We start from the raw sequence: 24,746 nt of genomic DNA, 5'->3' as shown, positions 1-24,746 counted from the left end.
AAAAGAAAAGAACGTTCTTATAGCCTAAGATTCGAAGTTTAGAAAGTATGTTTAACACATTTTACAAATTCCATATTGTACATATACATGTAACACTAAAGCGGTGAAACGGTTATGAATTTTCTTTTCAATTTCCTGTTTATCCTCAAAGTGAACTATCCCGAATAATTAATCGAAAAAGGTTGAAAAGTTTTGCCGGAAAACATGGCTCGCCCTACGACTGTCAGGAATCCGATATCGTTTATGCTCAATAACTTGAATCAGGTCTTTGAGACAAGAATGCTAAAATAAACTCCATGAAGCGATCTTTAAAAAAAACGTTTTCTTATTTTTTGTCTAATTTATTAGTTTAATATGACACAAGTGTGCATAGGAAAAACAGTGGTTAATATTTATATTGACAAAATTAATTGATATTCTTTTTTGAGAAAGCATTACTTATAAATATGATTTAAGATCTGTTTTTCCGTTGTGTGCAAAAGATATTAGGTATCGAATTTCATAAGCACATTTAGTCTTTTCTTTTTCTACTTTGAAAACCTGCCAAAACCAATTATAGAAGACGTTAGTTTGACACAGAACTGCAACATAAATACGACGTGACAATCCAAGTATTCCTTTGCCTTTCATTTATTCTTATGTTACTTTCGTCCAAACAAACGCTCGGCTGCCTCCGTAAACACCTATTGCGAAATGTCGGCGTTGACAGAGACAGCCGCCATTTTGGACCCGCTTCAGATTTTTGAATGGTGATATCTAGAGTTTAGACTTATCACCATTCAAACAAATTATATAGTAAGCATTATTAGAAGGGTTTCTATAAACAAGCCGAAAATAAATGAAAAATACTGAAAAACAAAAAAGTTAGAAAATACGATTTTTTTAAATTTGCATCTCATAACGACCGGAAGTACTGACAACGCACGAAAAGGTGATTCTGCAAACCACAAAGTCATGATCTATCATCTCCAAGAAGTCTCCAGTTCATATCCTAAACCGTTTTCGATAAAAAGGGGCGACAAAATTGCATTTTAAAATCAGGAAATTGTCCATAACTTGGCACCAGAAGCGAATTTTCCAAATTTTGCATCGAAAGCAACAACTTCATATTATAACTCATATTTTGTGAAAGTTTCATGAAAAACCGCTGAATAGTTTTCGAGAAATCGCCTGCACAAAATTTTGTCAAAAAAAAGAATAATAATAATAAGAATAATAATAATAATAAGAAACAGTAGAATCACTATAAGGTCTTCCGTGAAGACGGAAGACCTTAACTAGAGCCGAGCTCTTTGCAAAGCAACGAGTAGGTCTTCCGTCCTGTTTGACCAGAAGTAGCTTTCATTTTTAACAAAAATTAGAAATAACGCCTAACAATGGTTGAATTCTCTAAAGCTCTGTTAATTAATGCAAAAATATGCAAATTTTTGCTACTTCCGGTTTAACCAGAAGTGATGACGACGCACGGAAAATTAATTTTTATGCTCTCAGAAACATATGTTACCCAAAAACTTGACAAGAACGGGAAAAATACGCGTTTTTCGACTACTTCCGGTTTGACCGGAAGTGACGACGCCGGACGAATTTTATGAAACAAATAGATTAAGCTCGACATTTTGAACAACTTTGCTTCTTTGACGTATTACAAATTTTCAATACTTTTTGAGATATCAATTAAAAAATTTTGGCCCCTCTAGATCCCTTTTTTACGGGTCAGCCCTTTTTTCGAGATATCAATTGAAAGATCTTAGAATTCTTCACAACTTTTGTTCTATATGTTTTAACAAAATATTTACTAGTAAAATGATATAATAGAAAAAGTGTTAGAAATTTTGAAACGCTCAATATGACTTTTTTCAGTACATACCGAGCGTTAACATGCAGTACTTCCGGTGAAAGTTAACAACACAATGCAAATCTACATATGTTGCTCTATCTTCCTGAAAAGGTTTCATCTTCTTGTGATGAGCGGTTTTTAAGAAGAGCGACGGACAAACTGACCCTTAAAAATCACAAAACTGCAAAAATCTCCGAACCGGAAGTGACGTCATCAAAATAAAATAAAGGGTATCGAGATTTTTTTATGTTCTATCAGACCTGAAAGTTTCATAAAAATCTAACGAGCCGTTTTCTAGAAATCGCGTGCACAAAATCGGTAAGAAAAAAAATAATAAGAAAAACAGTGGAAAAGAAACAAACGAATAACAAGAAGGTCTTCCGCTAAAGACGGAAGACCTTAATAATAACTAGAATCTTGTTGCCATGGCAACAAATAAGTCTTCCGTTCTTCTAAATCTGTAAGAATTTGCTTTTTTCTCTGCAAAAAACATAGAAATCATATGTACTCTGAAAGAAAACCAGAAGTCTCTGTCGAGACTGAAGCTCTACTGGTTTGTACTTATAGCAAAGGAAGAGAAAAGTACTTAGGCAGTTGGAAATTGAAACTTTTCAACAGCAATAAATAGAATAATGATTCTTGATTAAGTCTCTTTATGTTCTTAGTGTAGGTCTACTTGCATGCCACATTATATTATAATTAGACTAAAACTGTATTTGGAGTAGCATTTTGAGAGTATTTAACAGAAATTTCTATTTTTAGTAACCATGGCAACACCATTCATTGAAGTGAAAAAATGACATACAGAATGATGTACCTTAGTGTAGTCTACTTGTGTGCCAATAAGACCAAAACTGTAGTAGGTGTAGCATTTTGAAAGCATTTGACAGAAATTTCTATTTTTAGTAACCATGGCAACACCATTCATTGAAGTGAAAAAATGACATACAGAATGATGTACCTTAGTGTAGTCTACTTGTGTGCCAATAAGACCAAAACTGTAGTAGGTGTAGCATTTTGAAAGCATTTGACAGAAATTTCTATTTTTAGTAACAACAGCAACACCGTTCATCAAAATCAAAAACCGATACACAGAATTATGTATCTTAGTGTAGTCTACTTGTGTGCCAAGTAATATTGAAATCAGACTAAAACTGTAGGAGGAGTAGCATTTTTAAAGAATTTGACAGAAATTTCTATTTTTAGTAGCCATGGCAACACCGTTCATTGAAATCAAAAACCGATATAGAGAATTATGTATCTTAGTGTAGTCTACTTGTGTGCCAAGATATATTGAAATCAGACCAAAACTGTAGGAGGAGTAGCATTTTGAAAGAATTTCACAGAAATTTCTATTTTTAGTAACAATGGCTACACCGTTCATCGAAATCAAAAACCGATGCACAGAATTATGTATCTTAGATTAGTCTTCATGTGTGCCAAGTTATATTGAAATCGGACCAAATCTGTAGGAGGAGTAGCATTTTGAAAGCATTTCACAGAAATTTCTATTTTTAGTAACCATGGCAACACCTTTCATCGAAATCAAAAACCAATGCACAGAATTATGTATCTTAGTGTAGTCTACGTGTGTGCCAAGCTACACTGAAATCGAACCAAAACCGTGGGAGGAGTAGCATTTTGAAAGCATTTCACAGAAATTTCTATTTTTAGTAACAACTAAATTAAGATCATACAGGTAGTGTTGTACTTCACTTATAAGTGACTTATAGATGACTAATACTTGATAAAGTATGAAGGGTTAATGCTTGACTTATAAGTCACTTATAGTCACTTATACAGGTCGGAGAGAATACTCGAAATCGGGTATTATCCGTGAAATCGCGTATAATACTCGATATTAGGGTATCGTTGAATCCGCGGAATCGGGTATAGGAGGTGTAAACACCTAATAAAACTTAAAGAATGGGATGGCGCATGTTGCCAAGTTAACTTTCATCTAGATACACATGTTTTCTAAAGGTATCACTAGCCAAGTAAGAATTTGGGCTTCTAGATTAATGCGCTCGGGACAACAAATACCCGTGGAGCTCAGTACATTTCATGATCTGCACACAAAAAGGTGTTCGATTTGCTTTATATTTTACCTTATGTTGAAAGTATATGCATCTTCCTAATGTTCATTCCCAACACAACAGAATTGTAAAGTATCAGAATTCGGGAATTTATAATAATTCCACATCAACACGACAAACATGAACAATTTGTAAATAAATCAAATTATACGGAAACACATTTCACACACCAGATATGATGCCATGTAACAAGGGATTGTCTATCGTATCTAGGCATCATTAATTATGCTTCATTAAGGGGGGACCTATGTCGTTCTACGTCAAAGCAGCGTTATGTGACGTCACAATAGCGACGTTTGTTTTTTTTCCGCAGACTTTTGCAACTGTGATTATAGGCATAACATTGTTATGAAATCAAAAACGTACACAGTTTACAACAAGAATTTTTTTTATCATTTATATTAATAACAGTTTTATTTGATTTATGGAGTTTGTTAATATTAGAATTCTCTTTTGGTTGATAATTCATAGCAATTTCAGTGGTAAAGAAATATCTCCATGATATACTGATATAAAAGCGCCAAAAAATATAAGATAAAATTCAGCAAAGAAAGCGCCTAAAATCAGGGAAATTTGTTTAATTTCATGTTTACCATTTATTGTATTTCCTTGATAAAACTAACAAAAAAATCAGAAATGTACTTGTACCTGTATTTACTTATTGATTTATAGTATATGTAGATTTTATTGTATAAAGTCATTCCTAGGTTCTATTAGGTGTTGGTTGGGATTGGGGGGGATGATTAGAATGAAGAAGAAAAGAGTTTATTTGTTTAAATTATTTCTAATCAAAACAAAATACTCGTTTTTTGCAAAATAGTTTATATTCAGATGTTTGTCAGTGCTTACTTACCCTTTTTTAGTGCAGAAAGGTCAATATTAATGACAAAAGAGTAGGAAAATAAAAGAAAACGTCATATTTCTCGTTTATTTTATCATAAAGGTGTATTTTTTTCTTTGTTGAAATAAAGAGAGGGGTCATTTCTTTTAAAAGATATGAATTACAACATTTTCACACAAAGACTTTTTAAAATATTACCTGTTATGCATGTCGGAATTGTAAAAAATACGACAAGAAAAACGGGGTGATACTTACATTGTGCTCATTTATAATTTTTCATGCGCAATGAATTGCAATGAAATTGCCTTCATTTTAAAGATTTAAGTCATATAAATTAAATACCTGTTGATTTCGAATGTGATTTGACATTTTTGGTTCTTTTTAGCGCATATTTGGAGTAGAACAATAATGTCTGAAAATAATCTATTTTTAGCATTTCACACTGTTTTTGCACGTGATCCTGTGTAAAAATGAGCATATAGAGGTATTGTTTTTAATACCTAAAAATTAAGAGCAAGTGGCCAGGAAGGAAATGTCAAAGTTTTGAAAATTTCACACAAAGACTTTTCGGACATAGGTCCCCCCTTAATTACTTTCACATTCATCTTGTGCATAAAATCAAATTTATTTTTGAATGTATAAATAATGTAATGATAAAAATGTCTAAAATTTCGGCTAAAAGAACCCTCTTTCTCTTTTTTAAAATATCTTTTCTTTTTTATTTATCTTTCGAACATATTTGCATAAAATGTCTTCAAAATTTTAGCAGAGATAGTGATAGTTTCAGGAATATAGTTTATGAGAGAACATAACTGCTAATCTTTTGATTTCGCTTTGGTCATCAAATTTTGAACATAGTCTTATATTAGAGATCTACAGCCTGTATTATAAGATTTATCATGAAAGCATGTGCATGCACATGTGATTGCTCATGCATTCCATATAATTGTATATACTTAAATTATTGATGAAATGCTTTGAAACTCATATTATAAGTATATATTAGAAGAATAGACAAAATATTTTACCATTTCCTGGCGACTTCAAAAAGGGGGGGGGCTAAAGGCTTCTTGTTCGCCTCTGACAAAACAACCTCTACTGTGTTCTACATGTGTCTAAGAGACCTCTCTTTGAATGGCACGGTCGGTTAAACTCGGTCAAATATTTTTAATCGTAGGGAAAGGGGGGGGGGGGGTTAGGTTCGAACTTTAGTACCTAATTTTTTCTCCAAACACCAAAACTTTACCCATTTTTAGCCTATACTGCGAGGTGTCTGTGGAAAGGGGGGGGGGCTTAACCTATGTGACAAGGTTCAATGTCTTTACTAAGCATATATTGGGAAAAAGGGGGGGGGGCGGGCTAAGCTTCCTTAGCCCCCCCCCCCCCCCTGCGAGGTGGTTCCGACGCCTATGGTAAAGAAAGGAAGTTGCTACACATTTTATGAAATTTTAATATCCGATGAGAAATTATATTCCCGAAAAGTAAGACAAGAGTGCCCAAGGCGCAATTGAACACTCCATTATTTCAGTTTGTTCATTAACATGTTCATAAACGTAAAAACTATAAGAAATGTGAAAACTTGACTATGTAATTCATATATCAATATGACTGTACCTCGATCTATATTGAGAAATTCAATATATTTTAACTTCATGAAAAGATGTACACATCTGACTTTTATTTATACCCCCCCCCCCTCCCCACAAAAAAAAAAACACGAAAATCCTGTTCATATGACTTCCCGCTCTCAATTTTCAGACAAATGCATAAAATAAAGGTAAAATAGTATATTTTGTATCAATTAAAATGCAACCAAAAAATTTACGGTGTCTTTGAAATAAAAATTTCATGCTAAATTGACATAAAAATGATACTCAGCTTCAATTAGCTATTTTCAAACTGTTTTCCCGTGGGTATTTATTTCATCTTATTTTATTTTCTTTTTTATAATAACGTTGGTATTCTATAATGGCAGAGATATACAATTATGTCTCGCTTATATACAGTACTCTCTAACTGTTAGGAGTAATTTATATTTCACGAGAAAGGGACGCCATATATTTTTCAGTAAAAATACACAACACGGCGTTAGTCGTTTAATTTCTTTAAAATTTCACGTTTTGTGAATAGTGCACAAATTAGAAAATTAAGTATATGGAATACTTTAATGGGAAATAAAGACAAACGAAGTGTAGTTATTTGTTTTTAGAAATTATATTGAAAAATAATAACGCCATTGTGTCCTCTTTGTTACCCCAGCAGTGTTTGTTGTGTGATTTAAAACTTATTTGACAACCTTATGAATTAGGTTTGATAAAAATAAATCCACAAGATACTGATGTACAAGTAACAGTTACTGGCATAATGCGCCGTTGCTTTATTCTTTAGTTTTTATAGAAAGTTGCACGGAATACCCGATTTCGCGGATTCAACGATACCCTAATATCGAGTATTATACGCGATTTCAAGGATAATACCCGATTTCGAGTATTCTCTCCGACCTGTTATAAGTGACTCTACTTGCATAAAGCATAAGTGGCTAATACTGGCTTATAAGTCACTTATAGGTCAAGCAGCTCATTTGCATATAAAATCCTAATGAGTAACTTATTAGTCACTTATAAGTTAAATGTATCAGTGAAGTGTAAGTCCAGAATAAACAACTTATAAGTAAAAGAATAAATCACTTATAAGTCACTTATCAGAAATTTCTGTAAGGGTTCATTTTAAAACTTAGGTTAGCCAACAAGAACTTTTTTAATCCAACAGGCCTAACCATTTGCCCAATACTCAAGGGATATAGATAGCGCCGATGCTCTAGCTGCCAGTTAACTCATTAATCTCTCTCTAATTTGACATGCAATTTTCTTTTATCAAAATTCTTCTTGACCAGTGCTTGATAATTACACTTATGGGAGAGGTAGGATTTCTCTAACATGCATTATATTCGTTATAGATTGCTGTCAAGTATATGCTTAAAAAAATAAGTATTTTCTTGATTTAACACTTTTTTTAATAAGGTCAATGCAATACTCTTACATTATTTGGGATGTGAAAATGAAAAGTAATAAGACACATTTTTTTTTTTAAATTTCACTTAAATTAAAGGTCACAGTGACCTTGAAATAGGTCGTGACACACTTTCTACATAAGATGCATAAACTAGCCAAGTTTGATGATTGTAAGTCTTATAGTTTTCTAGTTATGGGCTGGAAAGGATTTTTCCATATTTGGCTATATCTTCTTAATTAAAGGTCAGAGCGACCTACTTTTTGTGCGCGACACACCTTCTACCCAAGATGCATCAGATGACAAAGTTTGATAATTCTAGACCTAACAGTATTAGAGTTATGAGCCAGAAACAAAAAAGCTAACAGACAGACGGACAGACGGACGAACACGAAGCCTATAACATAATACGTCCCGTCTTAAGACGGGCGTATAAAAACCGATGCACAGAATTATGTATCTTAGTGTAGTCAAATTGTGTGTCAAGTTATATTGAAGTCGGACCAAATCTGCAGGAGAAGTAGCATTCTGAAAGAATTTCACAGAAATTTCTATATTTAGTAACCATGGCAACACCGTTCATCGAAATCAAAAACCAATGCACAGAATTGTGTATCTTAGTGTAGTCTACTTGTATGCTAAGTTATATTGAAATCGGACCAAAACTGTAGGAGGAGTAGCATTTTGAAAGCATTTCACAGAAATTTCTATTTTTAGAAACAACGACAACACCGTTCATCGAAATCAAAAACCAATGCACAGAATTACGTATCTTAGAGTAGTCTACTTGTGTGCCAAGTTATATTGAAATCGGACCAAAACTGTAGGAGGAGTAGCATTCTGAAAGCATTTCAAAATTTCTATTTTTAGTAACAACGGCAACATCGTTCATCAAATTCAAAAACCAATGCACAGAATTATGTATCTTGGTGTAGTCTATTTGTGTGCCAAGTTATATTGAAATCGGACCAAAACTGTAGGAGGAGTAGCATTCTGAAAGAATTTCACAGAAATCTCTATTTTTAGTAACCATGGCAACACCGTTCATCGAAATCAAAAACCGATGCACAGAGTTATGTATCTTAGTGTAGTCTATTTTTGTGCCAAGTTATATTGAAATTAAACCAAAACTGTAGGAGGAGTAGCATTTTGAAAAATTGTTTACAGACAGACAGACAGACGGACGGACAGACAGACGGACGGACGACGGACGCATTACTATCACATAAGCTCTTCTGGTCTCTGACCAGTAGAGCTAAAAATGAAAAAGCACCTGTAAAATTCAAAATAATCATCCAATCAAATGATGAAAAAATCCTTCCAATAGTTTCTGAGTAATGGTCTGGACAAAATCTCGTCTACAGACAGACGGACATGGTGATTCCAATATACCCCCCATAAACTTCATTTGCGGGGGGTATAAAAAATCATATTATACAAAATCAAACTAATCTAGATATTCTTTATATCAAATTAATTTTGAAAATAAAGAGCTGGTCATTTAGTGTCATGAAGTGCTTGACAGACAATAAATTGCAATAAATCCTTGCAATGGTTTCTGAGAAACTGCAATAAATCCTTGCAATGGTTTCTGAGAAACGGTCTGCACAAAACCACAAAACCACAAAATAAAAATGAAAAAAACACCTGTAAAATTCAAAATAATCATCCAATAAAGATGAAAATATCAGGTGCACACCTTCATATGGTGAATAATATGTGTACAAATTTTCAGACAAATCCTTCCAATAGTTTCTGAGTAATGGTCCGGACAAAATCTCGCCTACAGACAGACAGACAGATAGACATGGTGATTCCAATATACCCTCCCTAAACTTTGTTTGCTGGGGGTATAAATTACTGTATACACACAGCCACAGGCGATATGGATGTCTAACAGGTGTATGCGATGGCACGCTAATTACTGAATGCATACTTAAATTATTTTTTGAAAAGTTTTTTTTATGTATTTTGAAATGAAAAAAATATGTTCATCCGAGTTACCGAGTACCAGATTTAGTATTTGATACTCGGACGTTTGATCGAGTACCCGGTTAACCGGGTACTTGTTGACATCCCTAAATTTTATGCATAAACGCCTTCGGCCACTCAAATTATCGCATCATGAAATCGAAAAATAAGACAGTTATTCCTTAAATAGAGCCAGGGCTCTCACACCACTTTTTGGGACTGGGGCCGGGGCCGTTCAAATTGGGAAAATTATCGTCATTTTGGGAAAAGTTGGATGACCATCTTTCATTAACCAGAAGTCTCTGTCGAGACTGTAGCTCTACTGGTTTGTACTTGTCAAAAACCATTGCATTACTTTATGTAGTCTACTTGTGTGCCAACTTATTTTGAAATCAAACTAAAACTGTAGAAGGAGTAGCGTTTTAAAAAAAATTCACAGAAAATTCTATTTTTAGTAACCATGGTAACACCGTTCATCGAAATCAAAAACAGATGCACTATTCTATGTATCTTAGTGTAGTCTACTTGTGTGCCAAGTTATATTGAAATCAGACCAAAACTGTAGAAGGAGTAGCGTTTTAAAGGAATTTCACAGAAAATTCTATTTTTAGTAACCATAGCAACACCGTTCACCGAAATCAAAAACCGATGCACTATTCTATGTATCTTAGTGTAGTTTACTTGTGTGCCAAGTTATATTGAAATCAGACCAAAACTGTAGAAGGAGTAGTGTTTTAAAGGAATTTCACAGAGAATTCTATTTTTAGTAACCATGGCAACACCGTTCACCGAAATCAAAAACCGATGCACTATTCTATGTATCTTAGTGTAGTCTACTTGTGTGCAAAGTTATATTGAAATCAGACCAAAACTGTAGAAGGAGTAGTGTTTTTAAGGAATTTCACAGAGAATTCTATTTTTAGTAACCATGGCAACACCGTTCACCGAAATCAAAAACCAATGCACTATTCTATGTATCTTAGTGTAGTCTACTTGTGTGCCAAGTTATATTGAAATCTGACCAAAACTATAAAAGGAGTAGCGTTTTTAAGGAATTTCACAGAAAATTCTATTTTTAGTAACCATGGCAACACCGTTCATCAAAATTAAAAACCGATGCACTATTCTATGTATCTTAGTGTAGTCTACTTGTGTGCCAAGTAATATTGAAATCAGACTAAAATTGTAGGAGGAGTAGCGTTTTAAAAAATTGTTTACAGACAGATGGACAGACAGACAGACAGACGGACGGACGCCGGACGCATTACTATCGCATAAGCTCTTCTGGTCTCTGACCAGTAGAGCTAAAAATCAAAAATTCTCAAATTTTACTTTTCTACCATTTTGTCATCAATTTAACTGTTTTGAATAAACAGTTCAACAGATCTAAAACAAACATGGGTACATAGGCTATTTATGAAAGTACATTAGCTTTGTCATAACAATATTGCTCTTACATATGTATTTGTCTTTCTGAGTGACAGTCGCTAGTCACATAATCCCAAATTTCCTCGATCACAAAGTCATCATTGCTTACCAAATCAGCGCGAGAATGAACATGCTGAAGCGTGGGTATGTTTCTAGGTGCAGCTTACTAAGGTTTAAATGAAATGTACATTTTTGAAACCAAAATGATGTTTTTTGTCGATTTTCACAACAATTATACTCATTCCTGTAATAACACTAACCTGGTTCCCCGAACCAGTTTACGAATGCATTTGGCACGAACTAATTGATAGTCATACAAAGAACTAGTTTGTTCCACTTTCATCTGCAAAAGTGTTTTGTTTTGAGTTTTTTTTTTGCAATTAAGTTTCAAGGACTTTCATTTTTTAATTAATATTTTCTTATGGAGATTGGGAAATTTACACCTTTCTTTTGGGAAAAAAGATACCTTTTTTGCATTGGGAACGGGGCCGAATATCGGCCCCAGTTTTAGAGAATCGAGAGCCCTGAGAACATTGCCTTATTCTTAATACAGTTTTAAAAAGATTCAAAAAAATGTATAATACACTGTATTAAGAGTGTATACACAGTAAGATTTGTATAATAATACAAATCTTATAATACAAATCTTACCGTGAATACCAGCCTTAAGATAATCCTCTTTTTTTGGTGAACACTTTTGTACAAAACAATGTATTAAAAGAACCCTTTTGTGTACATAACAATACAAACTGAAGCAGCCTATATGTCTTTCCTATAAAAGATAACTCATAAATCAGCACTTAGTTGGTCAATTTTCACACTTAATTGAGTTACCTGTTCTTAAAACACATCGTACAAGTCAATTTTTAATCATTCAAGTTTTCCATTACTTAATTAAAGGTATGCATAAGTTTAAATCTATTTTGATATTTTCATGTACCTATAAATCTTTCATAGCTTTTTAAGAACATAGAATTCTTAGAGCACAATACAGCCCAAACTGTACCTTCTTTAATATGAAATTGAATTTATAGTCTGTTTGCTTAACCTTATAACCCTTCTCTACTGCATTGGTTCAGGTGAGCTAATGACACATGCATGATAATGGGCAAAAACAAATAGCATGAGAAATAAATTACAAATCAAACTACAAAATATTTAATACCTTTGACATACAGGTAACTCTCGATACCTCGAAGTCCGCGGGACCGAGGAAAAACTTCGAGAGATCAAGAGTTCGAGTTTTCAAGAGTCCGGAATTTTCCAGGTTTGTTTGGCAGGTTTTAAAATAAGTCTTACCGGATGTAATGATTTTCATGCAGTGCTAATTTTTCACACGTGTTTTTTATAAAACAGTGATATGATTTCGTATTTTACATGAATATTTATCAATCTGAGTAAAGCTAAATTTTATGTTTATTTTTTTATTCTTTATTATACGGACATCATACTACGCATTCGTTATATGAAAACGACATTTTACAGAGCCGCGTGGTTCATAGCATTGTGATTTTTCCAAACATGTGCGTTGAACAAAGTTCTGTAAATATTTGTCCAACAATAGTCGTCATATTGACACTGAGGCTGTTTCTGAATTTTCATATTTCATTAAACTTTGACACTGACTCGAAATAAAAACTATATTTATTTGGTGTTTCGTCTTGTAATTTGCAATTACAATTTCTCAGTGACACTGCGTTTCTGAATTATCGTAATACAGTCGATGATAATTATTTTAATAGCATATAAGCAACATAAGATTAATTATAAATCAATAATCACCTTGCAGTATAAGTATCACCTGAAAAATCATCCCGTTTAACGGGACCCGCGTCTTCTGCCTGGGGCCATCAAATGTCCAGGTAGAGTTGCTAATTATATAACTTGTATACACATAGCCACGTAGAGGTATCGAGGGTAAATTTCAATAGAATATGCATAGCGGGACTGCATTTTGACTTCGAGGGATCAAGGGTTTCGAGAGATCAAGAGTTCGAGAAATCAAGAGTAAATTTGCTTAGTTATATAGGGGAAAAAATCGGGACCGGAGACTCACTTCGAGCGATCAAGAACTTCGAGAGATCGAAGTTCGAGCCATCAAGAGTTACCTGTATTTTGTAGCAAATAGTAGTATAGTAAGAGAAATCTCTGGCTTACCAAGAGAGTTGCTGAGGTGGAGTTGGAGATTTTGTGTTGAATTCACAGTATTTTTTCTATAAAATTTTAAATACAATGTATATATATTAAAAGAATCTACAATAAGAGAAAAACAAAATCATTACTTCAACTTAAGAAAGCTGTAATATTGTAGAAATAAAATTCCTATGTGTGATTTGTTACTGACCTGAAGATCTGAGGAGCCTATCCATATCACCCCCTTGTCTGTAAACATGGCAAGGAAACGGTTGTTGAATGAGAGAGACATATCCAAGAACTTTGAAACTTCTGTAGAGACTTCAGGGGTCTGTACAAAGAAAATTAAAATCAACTGATACCTCTGCTGGGTTTTTCAGAAATGGTACCATATTTAATGATCTAGAGGTGTTCCATTCCAAAGTTTTATAACATTGCTTTCATTAAAATATAATTAATATATGGGGGGAGGGGGTTATACTACTTGAAGATGCCTCCAGATCAAATTAGCATGTAACTCTGCTATTCTTGAAAAAAAAAATTAAATTATTTTTTAAAGATTTTCTTCCTATATACTGTAAGTGGTTTTAGTACCACACTGTTAAAATTTCACAGTATCTCAAAAAGTACCAATTGCAATGTGTTTTTAATTTCACCCTTCGAGATTATTTCAAAATTTCATTTAAGCGTTTAAGAGGCAGTCCACCAAAAAAACCAGACAGTACTGTATTGATGGGCAGCACATCGAATGTGACAAATACTTGATATTTTATTGAAAACAGTATCAAAGTAGTCCAAATGGAATAATGTTATTCAATATTTGTTTGAAAATTGCTTGAATGTAAAAATCATTTTGTTATGTGTTCTTGAATTCCCCTGTATAAACTACTGAATTTAGGTTAGAAACAAAGAACTGTAATTTCCAATACATTTTTGACAGGACTACAATTAACACTGGACTAAATCTAAAAATATTTCGTCTTTCTGTTTCGAAAATACAATCCATGGGAAAAACACTTATGATAGTCGTTTTCTGGCAAAATCTATAGACGTTTTTTTTTTTTTTTTAAATCTTGCTATGCAAGAGTTATCTCCCGTGGCATTGGTAAAATCTGATAAACACCTTACTATCAGAATTCATGTGAGATATTTAGAATTTATACACTAAAGAAAACTAGTGCTAATTGTAACGAGGACTGTTACAGATGTTCCCTAAATGCTCCCCAAATCCCATTTTGCGCCTAATTCCTGTAAGACAATTTTTAGAAATATTATCAGTATCGAAGGATTTCATCAAAGAATTATAAAGGCTACAATGCTATCAACTATATGTCCTTTAACGCATTGTATGCGCACGTACGTGTATGCACATGCAAGATGATTATGGCATGTTGTCTAAACCATTAACATAACTTTATATCGTGACAATCAATGTTACCGTTTTTTAGATAAATTGGTCATTTTGCATCTTTCGCACAAGCACATGCATGCATGCATATTTATGCATTCATTTTGATAGTACCATAATGAAGGAATCCATGATAGCTATTCATATTCTAAATTCTATCCCGTTTCATTAAAAACTAAGAAAGTTATAGACATTTAAAGTTTCAGCCAATCAGATTTCAGCATACATGCATGCGCATGCTTTTTATGATAATTCTTATATATCATGCTGTAGATTTTTTTAATGTATAACCATGTTCAAAATTTCAAAGGATTTTGTCGAAAAACAAGAAAAATATTGAGACTTTAGTTTCAGCCAATCAGAGCGCAGCGCACGTGCATGTGTGTGAGATCTTGCCATTTTGACCATGTCCTCTTGTTTAAGCTTCTAATATATCCTCATATTATGAGTTTCAATGCATTTCATCAAAAATTTTAATAGTTACATCTTTATCAATTATATTGGACATTTCTCGTGTTGCACGTGAACGCTCTTGCAAGCACATGTACATGCACATGCTTTCATGATAATTTATATATATCAGGCTGTAGATCTCCGTAATGTATGACTATGATTAAAATTTCAAAGGATTTTATCAAACAAGAGGCCCACGGGCCACATCGCTCACCTGAGCACAGTGGCTAGGAAAAGAAGAAATTGGTTTATTGTTGAAAAGTTTAAATCCAGAGATAGTCCCATGACCAATCAGGGCTTTGCTATTCTTGAAAAGAAGATTTTTAAAGAATTTTCCTATATATTTCTATGTAAAACTTTGATCAGCCATTTTTGCCCAGCCCTTCCCCCGGGGGTCATGATTTGAAGAAAAAAATGAATCTACACAACCTGAGGATGCTTCCATATAAATATGACTAATTATGGCTTTGCAATTTTTGGAAGAAGGTTTTTTAAAAAATTCCTATGTAAAACTTTGGTCGGCCATTTTGGCCCTGCCCAAACCCCAGGGGTCATGATTTGAACAAACTTGAATCTACACTACCTGAGGATGCTTCCATACAAATATGATCAGTTATGGCTGTGCTATTCCTGAGAAGAAGATTTTTAAAGAATTTTCCTATATATTTCTTTGTTAAATTTTGGTCGGCCATCGTGGCTCCGCCCTACCCCCAGGGGTCATGATTTGAACAAACTTGAATCCACACTACCTAAGAATGCTTCCATATAAATATGATCAATTATGGCTTTGCTATTCTTGAGAAGAAGATTTTTAAAGAATTTTCCTATATATTTCTATGTAAAACTTTGGCCGGCCATTGTGGCCCCGCCCTACCCCCCGGGGGTCAAGATTTGAACAAATTTGAATCTACACTACCTGAGGATGCTTCCATATAAACTATGATCAATTATGGCTTTGCTATTCTTGAGAAGTAGATTTTTAAAGAATTTTCCTATATATTTCAATGCAAAAGTTTGGCCGGCCATTGTGGCCCCGCCCTACCCCCGGGGGTTATGATTTGCACAAACTTGAATCTACACTACCTGAGAATGCTTCCCCATAAGTTTCATCTTTCCTGGCACAGTGGTTCTTGAGAAGAAGATTTTTAACACATACCACCAAATTTTCATTAATTCCCAATTATCTCCCCTTGAATGAGAGCGTGGCCCTTCATTTGAACAAACTTGAATCCCCTTCACCCAAGGATGCTTTGTGGCAAGTTTGGTGAAATTGGCCCAGCGGTTCTTGAGAAGAAGTCGAAAATGTGAAAAGTTTACAGACGGACAGACAGACAGACAGACGGACGACGGACAAAATGTGATCAGAAAAGCTCACTTGAGCTTTCAGCTCAGGTGAGCTAACAAGAGGCCTATGGGCCACATCGCTCACCTGAGAATCTTTTGTCATATTGTTCTTTACCAGATTTCCCCCTTGTAATACATATTGTGGCCCCGCCCTACCCCCTGGGGTCATGATTTGAACAATTTAGAATCTACACTACCCCAGGGTGCTTCCACATCAGTTTCAGCTTTTCTGGCCCAGTGGTTCTTGAGAAGAAGATTTTCAAAGATTTTTCCTATATATTTCTATGTAAAACTTTTATTCCTCATTGTGGCCCCTCCCTACCCTCGGGGGTCATGATTTGAACAATTTAGAATCTACACTATCCCAGGGTGTTTCCACATCAGTTTCAGCTTTTCTGGCCCAGTGGTTCTTGAGAAGAAGATTTTCAAAGATTTTTCCCATATATTTCTATGTAAAACATTGATGCCCCATTGTGGCCCCGCCCTACTCCCAGAAGTCATGATTTGAACAATTTAGAACCTACACTAACCCACAATGCTTCCACATGAGTTTCAGCTTTTCTGGCCCAGTGGTTCTTGAGAAGAAGATTTTCAAAGATTTTTCCTAAATATTTCTATGTAAAACTTTGATTCACTATTGTGGCCCCGCCCAATCCCCGGGGGTCATGATTTGAACAATTTAGAATCTACACTACCCCACAATGCTTCCACATGAGTTTCAGCTTTTCTCGCCCAGTGGTTCTTGAGAAGAAGATTTTTAAAGATTTTTCCTATATATTTCTGTGTAAAACTTTGATTCACCATTGTGGCCCCGCCCTACCCCCGGGGGTCATGATTTGAAAAATTTAGAATCTACACTACCACAGGGTGCTTCCACATCAGTTTCAGCTTTTCTGGCCCAGTGGTTCTTGAGAAGAAGATTTTTAAAGATTTTTCCTATATATTTCTATGTAAAACTTTGATTCACCATTGTGGCCCCGCCCAACCCCTGAGGGTCATGATTTGAAGAATTTAGAATCTACACTACCCCAGGGTGCCTCCACATAAGTTTCAGCCTTATTGGCCCAGTGGTTCTTGAGAAGAAGATTTTTTAATGACCCCACCCTATTTTTGTCTTTTCTTGATTATCTCCCCTTGTGAGGGGACTTGGCCCTTCATTTTTACAATTTAAATTCCCCTTCACCCAAGGATGCTTTGTACAAGTTTGGTCAAAATTGGCCCAGTGGTTCTTGAGAAGAAGTCGAAAATGTGAAAAGTTTACAGACGGACGGACAGACAGACAGACAGACAGACAGACGGACAGACGACGGACAAAATGTGATCAGAAAAGCTCACTTGAGCCTTCGGTTCAGGTGAGCTTAAAACAAGAAAGATATAGAGACTTTAGTTTCAGCCAATCAGAGCAAAGCGCATGTTCATGCGCGTGAGATCTTGCTATTTTGACCATGTTGTCTTGTCTATGCTACTAATATATACTTTTATTATTATTATTATTCTTATTTTTTAGACAAATTTTGTGCACGCGATATCTTGAGAACTATTCATTGGTTTTTCATCAAACTTTCAGGGATGACGCACTCTTATATGCCATTGATAATTTTGGAAGAATTTTGGAACAACTCGCTTTTGGTGCCAAGTTATGGCCATTTTCCTGATTTTAAAATGAAATTTTGTCAGTTCGAGATCTAAAGAACTACTAAATATATGAACTGTAGACTTGTTGGAGAACATAGGGCATGACTTCTAAATATGCGGAATGTCCTTTTCATGTGTCGTCAGTACTTCAGGATGCTACCGGAAGCGAATTCAAAAAATTAAAATTTTCAACTTTTTTGTTTTTCATTATTTTTCTTTGATTTTTATTGGGTTAATAGAGACTCTTAAATAAATGCGAAATGTGTAATTTGTTTTAGAACTAAAGAAGCCAGTCTCGAGAAATTCGCATTTAAAAATTTGAAGCGGTGTTCCCAATGGCTTAATGGTTAGCGCGTTGGATTTTGACGCTGGCGACCCGGGTTCGATCCCTCGTGTGACCGATATTTTTTACGACTTTTTCAGCTATATTTTTTTTTTGTTTTTTTTTTTAAATTCAGAATCGGATGGAAGACCTCTCGTTGCTCGCAATGAGATCGTTTCTAGTTATTATTATTTTTCTTCTTCCTGGGCACTTATTTGTCAGTTAATGATCTCTTAAACTACTCGTCCAATTGAGGTAAAACCTTTTTAGGGTAAGTAGGCATGTTATGTAGATTTGCTGAACAAAGGTCATTTTGCGCGCATGTGCTTGCAAGAGTGCGCACGTGCAACACGTGAAATGACCAATATAATAAATATAGCCGTAACTTTTTCAATTTCTGATAAAATGCTTTGAAACTCATAATATTAAGAAACAGTAGAATCACTATAAGGTCTTCCGTGAAGACGGAAGACCTTAACTAGAGCAAAACTCATTGCAAAGCAACGAGTAGGTCTTCCGTCCTGTTTGACCAGAAGTAGCTTTCATTTTTAACAAAAGTGCCACGCCACAGCATGATACGCCCGTCAAAAAATTACAATTTTCTTGAACAGTTTAGTGTGCAAGAAAATCATATCAACCTTGATTCTAAGATTTCCATGATTTTTCCATTCCTTAAAATATTTATCCATCCCCTGTGATGTAGGCATTAATATTATAATAAATATTACATCATTGATAGATTTCTATGCTGGTTATGTTAGACCTTGTCAAATGCCCATCATATTAAACAATATCAAATTAGTCTTAACACCTTAATCTATACCAAATTAATTTTGAAAAGAAAAGGCTGGCCATCAAATGACATATGCTATAAACTGACCAGCAGTTCTTCTGTCTAATCCCCAAAGGATACAGATAAGACTGCTTGATCAGATAGCCTTCCTACATTGAACTGATTAATTAATCTTTAACTGGATGCTTGTCTACTCATTACTACCATGAGATGAATGGGTCTGCACTATCTACCATAAATTTTTTTTTAAAACATAAAAAATACTTAGAGATTTTTTTTGGTTGAGATTTAATGTCTGACAGGTTTTAATATGTAATTCATATGGACATGCTGATTCCACCCCACCCCATAAAATTAGTTTTTAAATTACCGGGTAATAATACCGTAAATCTGGAAATTTTTGCCGTAGATAAATTTTTAGCAAATTTGCGAGTTCATTGCATTCGCAAAAATATTTTTCTTAAAAATAAATTACCAATAAGAAAATGTCAACAAAGAGTGGTAATTCGCAAAATTTTGACACGTAAAATTTAATAAACACCATTTTGACCGGAATTCGCAAAATAAAATCGACATAAAAATTTCCAGATTTACGGTATTATATAATATCAGATTAGTCTATTATGCAATATCAAATTAGTTTTAATTACTTTTCATCAAATTCATTTTAACCCTAGTCCTGCAGGTCGTCGCTTTATCGACGACCCAGATAACACCATCACAGTGCCGGTCGTCGATATAGTGAGAGCCGCCATGTTTTCCGTTCTGTGCCGGTCGTCACTATATCGACTTTGCACACATGACTTTTTCTTTCGTATTTTAACCAATGAAATAAAGGGAATCCATTCATTTCAATGTTATTTACTAAAAATAGATAGATTTTCCAGTGGTTTAATGATATGATTGGCCCTTGATGGGGAATTCCTGTATGTATTCTTAGAGAATGAAACTTGTTGATCGCGTGCTTTGGGGAAAGTTTGAAAACAAGATGGAGGTCGCGGAGAAGATGCTCGATTGAAATAAGCTTTTACAGTAATAGCAGGCAAATATAAATGTTTTATTTAGTAAAATATATCTAAATTGAGCTTCCGATGAAGAATTCTAATGATTTGATTCCATGGACATGAATATTACGTTGGAGCAATGACTTTTTCGAGGACGCGTGGATCTAAAAACATTGATGCGCGTCACCAGTTTCAAAGGTGAAAAAAATCGATACAACTGTGTCAAATGATCGCACACTGATTGACAATTAAAGTTTATTATTTCTAATACCTGTTTTGAAGACGTTTTGGTTAAAAAAAAAAAACTTTACGGCAGATATATTCAAGAAAGAAACGGAGCCACAAAATCGGATTTCTATGTCCATTAAACGGGTGTCAAAAAAGGACTTGTAGCAGTCATAATTTTATGTTTAAAAATCTGAAAGTATAGCCAGTAGTTACATAAAGGACTCTTACAATATAGTAGTTGTAAAAAGCTAATTTGAAATAAATAATGACATTAAAATACCAATAATTTCTCATTTTAAATATTTTAAATGTAAAATTTTAGTTTAAAGCTTTTGTAGTTTTTTACTGAGTTGAAATATTAAAAAAATTTCTTCACATTTCTCTTCTTTTGTTTTTTATGAAAAAAAGTTTTGTAGATTGTTATCAGGAAAGTCTGTTATAAAATGGTGATAATTAAGATAATCTACAGCATGTGTAATTTGAGAGAAATTTATAAATCAACGTGGCACAGTCAGCGGCTGGAGCTCCTTATCAGCTCGGCACTCAGAGATGCTGTTATCTATAGAATCCCTGGCAGGACAAGGGTTAAAACTTAGGCTAGCCAACAAGAGATTAGTATTTTTAATCCAACAGGCTTAACCATTTGCCCAATACTCAAGGGATATAGATTACTGCTGAACTCCCCACTTCAATTTGAGCACTAAAACGGAAGATGGTTCAGTGAAACATCTGGGTTTTTTATTTTATTTTATTAATTATGTTGCCCCGAATGAAGTCGGGGGTGACATATTGCGATTGTATGCATGTTTTTGTTCTCCGGGCTGTTTCTCTGAGATGGCTGGGATAATCTTCCTGAAACTTTCCTCAAAAGACGATCACTGGTTGCAGTTTTGTTGTGTGGTCATTCAGTTTCAAAATGTCTACCGTTGCCATGGAAACCTGCACAAAGTGACAAATTTTGTCCGAGAGCGTTCTCTCAGGTCACTTGAACAATCGTCATGAAACTTTATTGATTTAAAGCTGAACACTTCTCATAAATAGGCACTGACAGACGGGTATATAAACCGTTCAATTTCGTTACACCCGATTGCACACTCAAAACTTGTGGCCGGCATGTAGTACTCCTATCGTGGTCTTTAGATTTTTTGTGTTTATTTCTTGTTTTTATGTGCATTTTCTGTTTGTAAATAATGTATTGACCTGTATTTTCCATGATACTTTTGTCCTGTTTCGGAAAAAATGCATAAAATTTGAAAATTTTATCGATATTGAGTAGCACGCTTTGTAAGATGTACGTCTGCACTCATCGGATCTCTACAGTGAAATACATTGAACTGACTATGATCTGCTCCTTATATACGAGTTGTAGGGAGAGCGTTGAAGAACGGGAAATATGGTGGACTATGCCTATTTAGGAGTAGTGTTCAGCTTTAATGATTAGTATCTGTAATTGTGCGTATTGCATTTAAAACTTTCAAATTGACAATAGTTGCCATGGAAACAGGGGACAAGTGAAAATTTTTTAACTTTGATTTTTAAATCAAAGTACTGAAAGGACTGATACGATTTGATGGGTGGCCTAGCTTAGCTAATGTGTATTGTTATACTTGAATTTTCTAAAGAAAGTTCAGGTATATTGTTGTTACTCATGTGCGTCCATCCGTCCGTCCATCTGACACACTTTTCTTCAGTGAACTCCTCCTACATTTTATATGGTAGCCTAATCATCTTTTGGGAGATGGTTGCTGGTGTCCTGTAGATTTGCAGTAAGGTTTCGAAATTTTGACTTTTTTTTTATGCAAAAAGCCCCTTCTTCCATGAACTCCTCCTACATTTTACACAGTAGCCTAAGTAGCCTAATCATCTTTTGGGAGATGGTTGGTGGTGTCATGTAGATGTGCAGTATGGTTTCGGAATTTTGATTTTGCCCCGGGGGGTCAAATGGGGGTCGAAAAATGACGTTTTTTATGCAAAAAGCCCCATCTTCCCTAAACTCCTCCTACATTTTACTCAGTAGCCTAATCATTATTTGGGAGATGGTTGGTGGTGTCATGTAGATGTGCAGTAAGGTTTCAGAATTTAGATTTTGCCACGGGGGGTCAAATGGGGGTCGAAAAATTCTGAAAATTCAACAGAATTATCTGTCTTTGTTTCAGTAAAAGCCAGTATGTCGTATTGGGTAATAAATTCTTTAAATTCTGTATAATTGAGACGGTTTTTAATTCCACAGACATTTAAAGATAGAAAATTCAAAGTGTTTTCTGTTCGATCAGATGTCATTACGTTTTGTGGATGTCTGCTCTCCTGCGCCCCCCCTAGGCGTCGTTACGGTTTGGAGTAGATGCAGTGCACGGCCTCTTCTGGGATGGTCGCTCATCCCTAGGTGTTTGGTGATTTTGGGTCCATGTGATGACTTCACTAAATCACTAAATTTGGTGAACTTTCCCATCCTGTGGACCCATTCAAATGAAAGTTCATAGCTAATCTTAAATTTCTTCCGAAGGAAAAGTTGTAAAACCTCCTCTGTGTCCTCTCCTTTTTGTTCAGGAATGCCTGAAAACACTAAATTGTCTCTCACAGATCTGGCTTTTAAGTCAACAATAGAGTCTCTAATTTCAGTGTTTTCTTTATTTAATAATTGCAGGTCTCGCTCAGTCTGTCTTTGTGCTGCTATTTGTTCAGAACCTGCTCTCTCGATGTCATTTTTATTACTTTCAGCCTGTTTCTTAGCCGCTTCCGCTGTGTCCTTCACAGAGTCAAATACTAACCCCAAAGAACTTACATTTGACTCAAGATCTTTGAATTCACTAAGAATGGTCTTTATTTCTGAGTCTAGATGAGTTACTTGTGTCTTGATTTTAGCCACATCACTTTGAATAACATTTAATTGGGACATCTTGCTCTCCATTTCACAAAAGTCTAGAGTTCATTTGAATAAGCAACGTGTGTATTGAGTGTAATGATACTTCACTGTTAGTGTTACTGTTACTGGGGTTGGAAGTGTTCCCGTAGATAACTGAATTGGACTCGGCCATTATTTGGACCGTATCTGAGAGAGACATAGCTATTTATACACATACACAGACATAGCCCAAAACGTAACTTGAGTACAGTTCATCTCCAGAGTTGTCCCCACATGAGAAAAAATAAAACGGTCACTAAGTAATCAAGTGCAAAATAGGAAAATAATGCACATGTTGCTAAAAGTCAGTCAATACATATACGGGTAGACGTTACCTGACAATTTTTTTTGGCCTGGACAGGCGAATATATCGTTGTTATGTACAAAAATTTCCGGAGCCCTTACACTGACCACTTCATGACTCCATGATGACCTCTGACATAAACATAACAATCTAGTGTGCCAATTATTAACACAGGTAAGGTGACTGCGTGCATTCAGCTGTAACTAATCCCCTCATTATCATAATCAAGGTGTCAGACAGTGTAAACAAAGGCTTCACTAACGAAGTTAGAGGTGTGAACACGGTCACAATTATCAAAAAATACTACGATGGTCCAGATTTTTGTATCAGATAAAACGAAATTCTGATATTTTCTCATCAGAATATCAGGAGAAATTATTAATAAATATATAAGAAATGGTTTTGTGCTCTGATATTATATTGAAATAGCCGAAATATTCCTTTAACCACTATCCAATTAAGTGGAAGCCACTGTATTTCATGTATAACACGCATAACTATACATTGAGTTTGTTTGTTAATACCCAGGAGCAGAGAAGAAGATTTTCAAGGAAATAATTTACTTTCACTATATAATCTATTTAGCCCCGCCCTAGCATTAGAACCCCTGACCCTGGGGCCATGAATTTGCGCAATTTGGTAGAGAACTCAATGCTTATTACAATCATGCCAACAGTTTGACTGCTTGATGTCCATGAGTAAAGAAAAAGATTTTTAAAAATTGCATTAATTTTCATGGATTATACCCCACCTCTCAGGCTCCAAGGGGGGCAGGGGCCATGAATTTCACAATTTTTGTCCCCCTTCACCCATTGATGTTATAAGCCAAAATTGGTTGCAACTGGCTAAGCAGTTCCAGAGAAGAAGCTGAAAATGCTCAAAAGTTTAATACGTCAGATTGACGATGAACGACGGAGGATGATGGAAAACAGATAGCAATAAGTGTACCTGAGTGACTCAGGTGACCTAAAAATGGACATGAATGCCATACCTTGATATATACTATCTTCATATGGGTGCAGATATTTGTTCATATTT

General features: G+C 34.8%; 1 protein-coding gene across 1 annotated transcript in view; it reads right to left on the bottom strand.

Moving 5' to 3' along the window:
- Positions 1-13,293: 13,293 nt before the first annotated feature.
- The window catches only part of LOC134229228 (vacuolar protein sorting-associated protein 16 homolog), a 124,981-nt gene continuing 113,528 nt past the window's right edge, over positions 13,294-24,746 (bottom strand). The window contains exons 7-8 of the mRNA XM_062710933.1: positions 13,527-13,646; positions 13,294-13,395 (exon numbers count right to left, since the gene is read on the bottom strand). Of these exons, the coding sequence (XP_062566917.1) occupies positions 13,336-13,395; positions 13,527-13,646 (180 nt within the window). The 3' untranslated portion in view covers positions 13,294-13,335. The remainder of the gene's footprint in view (positions 13,396-13,526; positions 13,647-24,746) is intronic.

The sequence above is a fragment of the Saccostrea cucullata genome, unplaced genomic scaffold (genome assembly GCF_032062105.1).
Source record: "Saccostrea cucullata isolate Sc308-1 unplaced genomic scaffold, CSIRO_AGI_Scuc_v1 ctg526, whole genome shotgun sequence".
Lineage (NCBI taxonomy): Eukaryota > Metazoa > Mollusca > Bivalvia > Ostreida > Ostreidae > Saccostrea > Saccostrea cuccullata.
The sequence above is the reverse complement of the archived record's forward strand: the minus strand, read 5'-3'. Positions and strand labels throughout refer to the sequence as shown.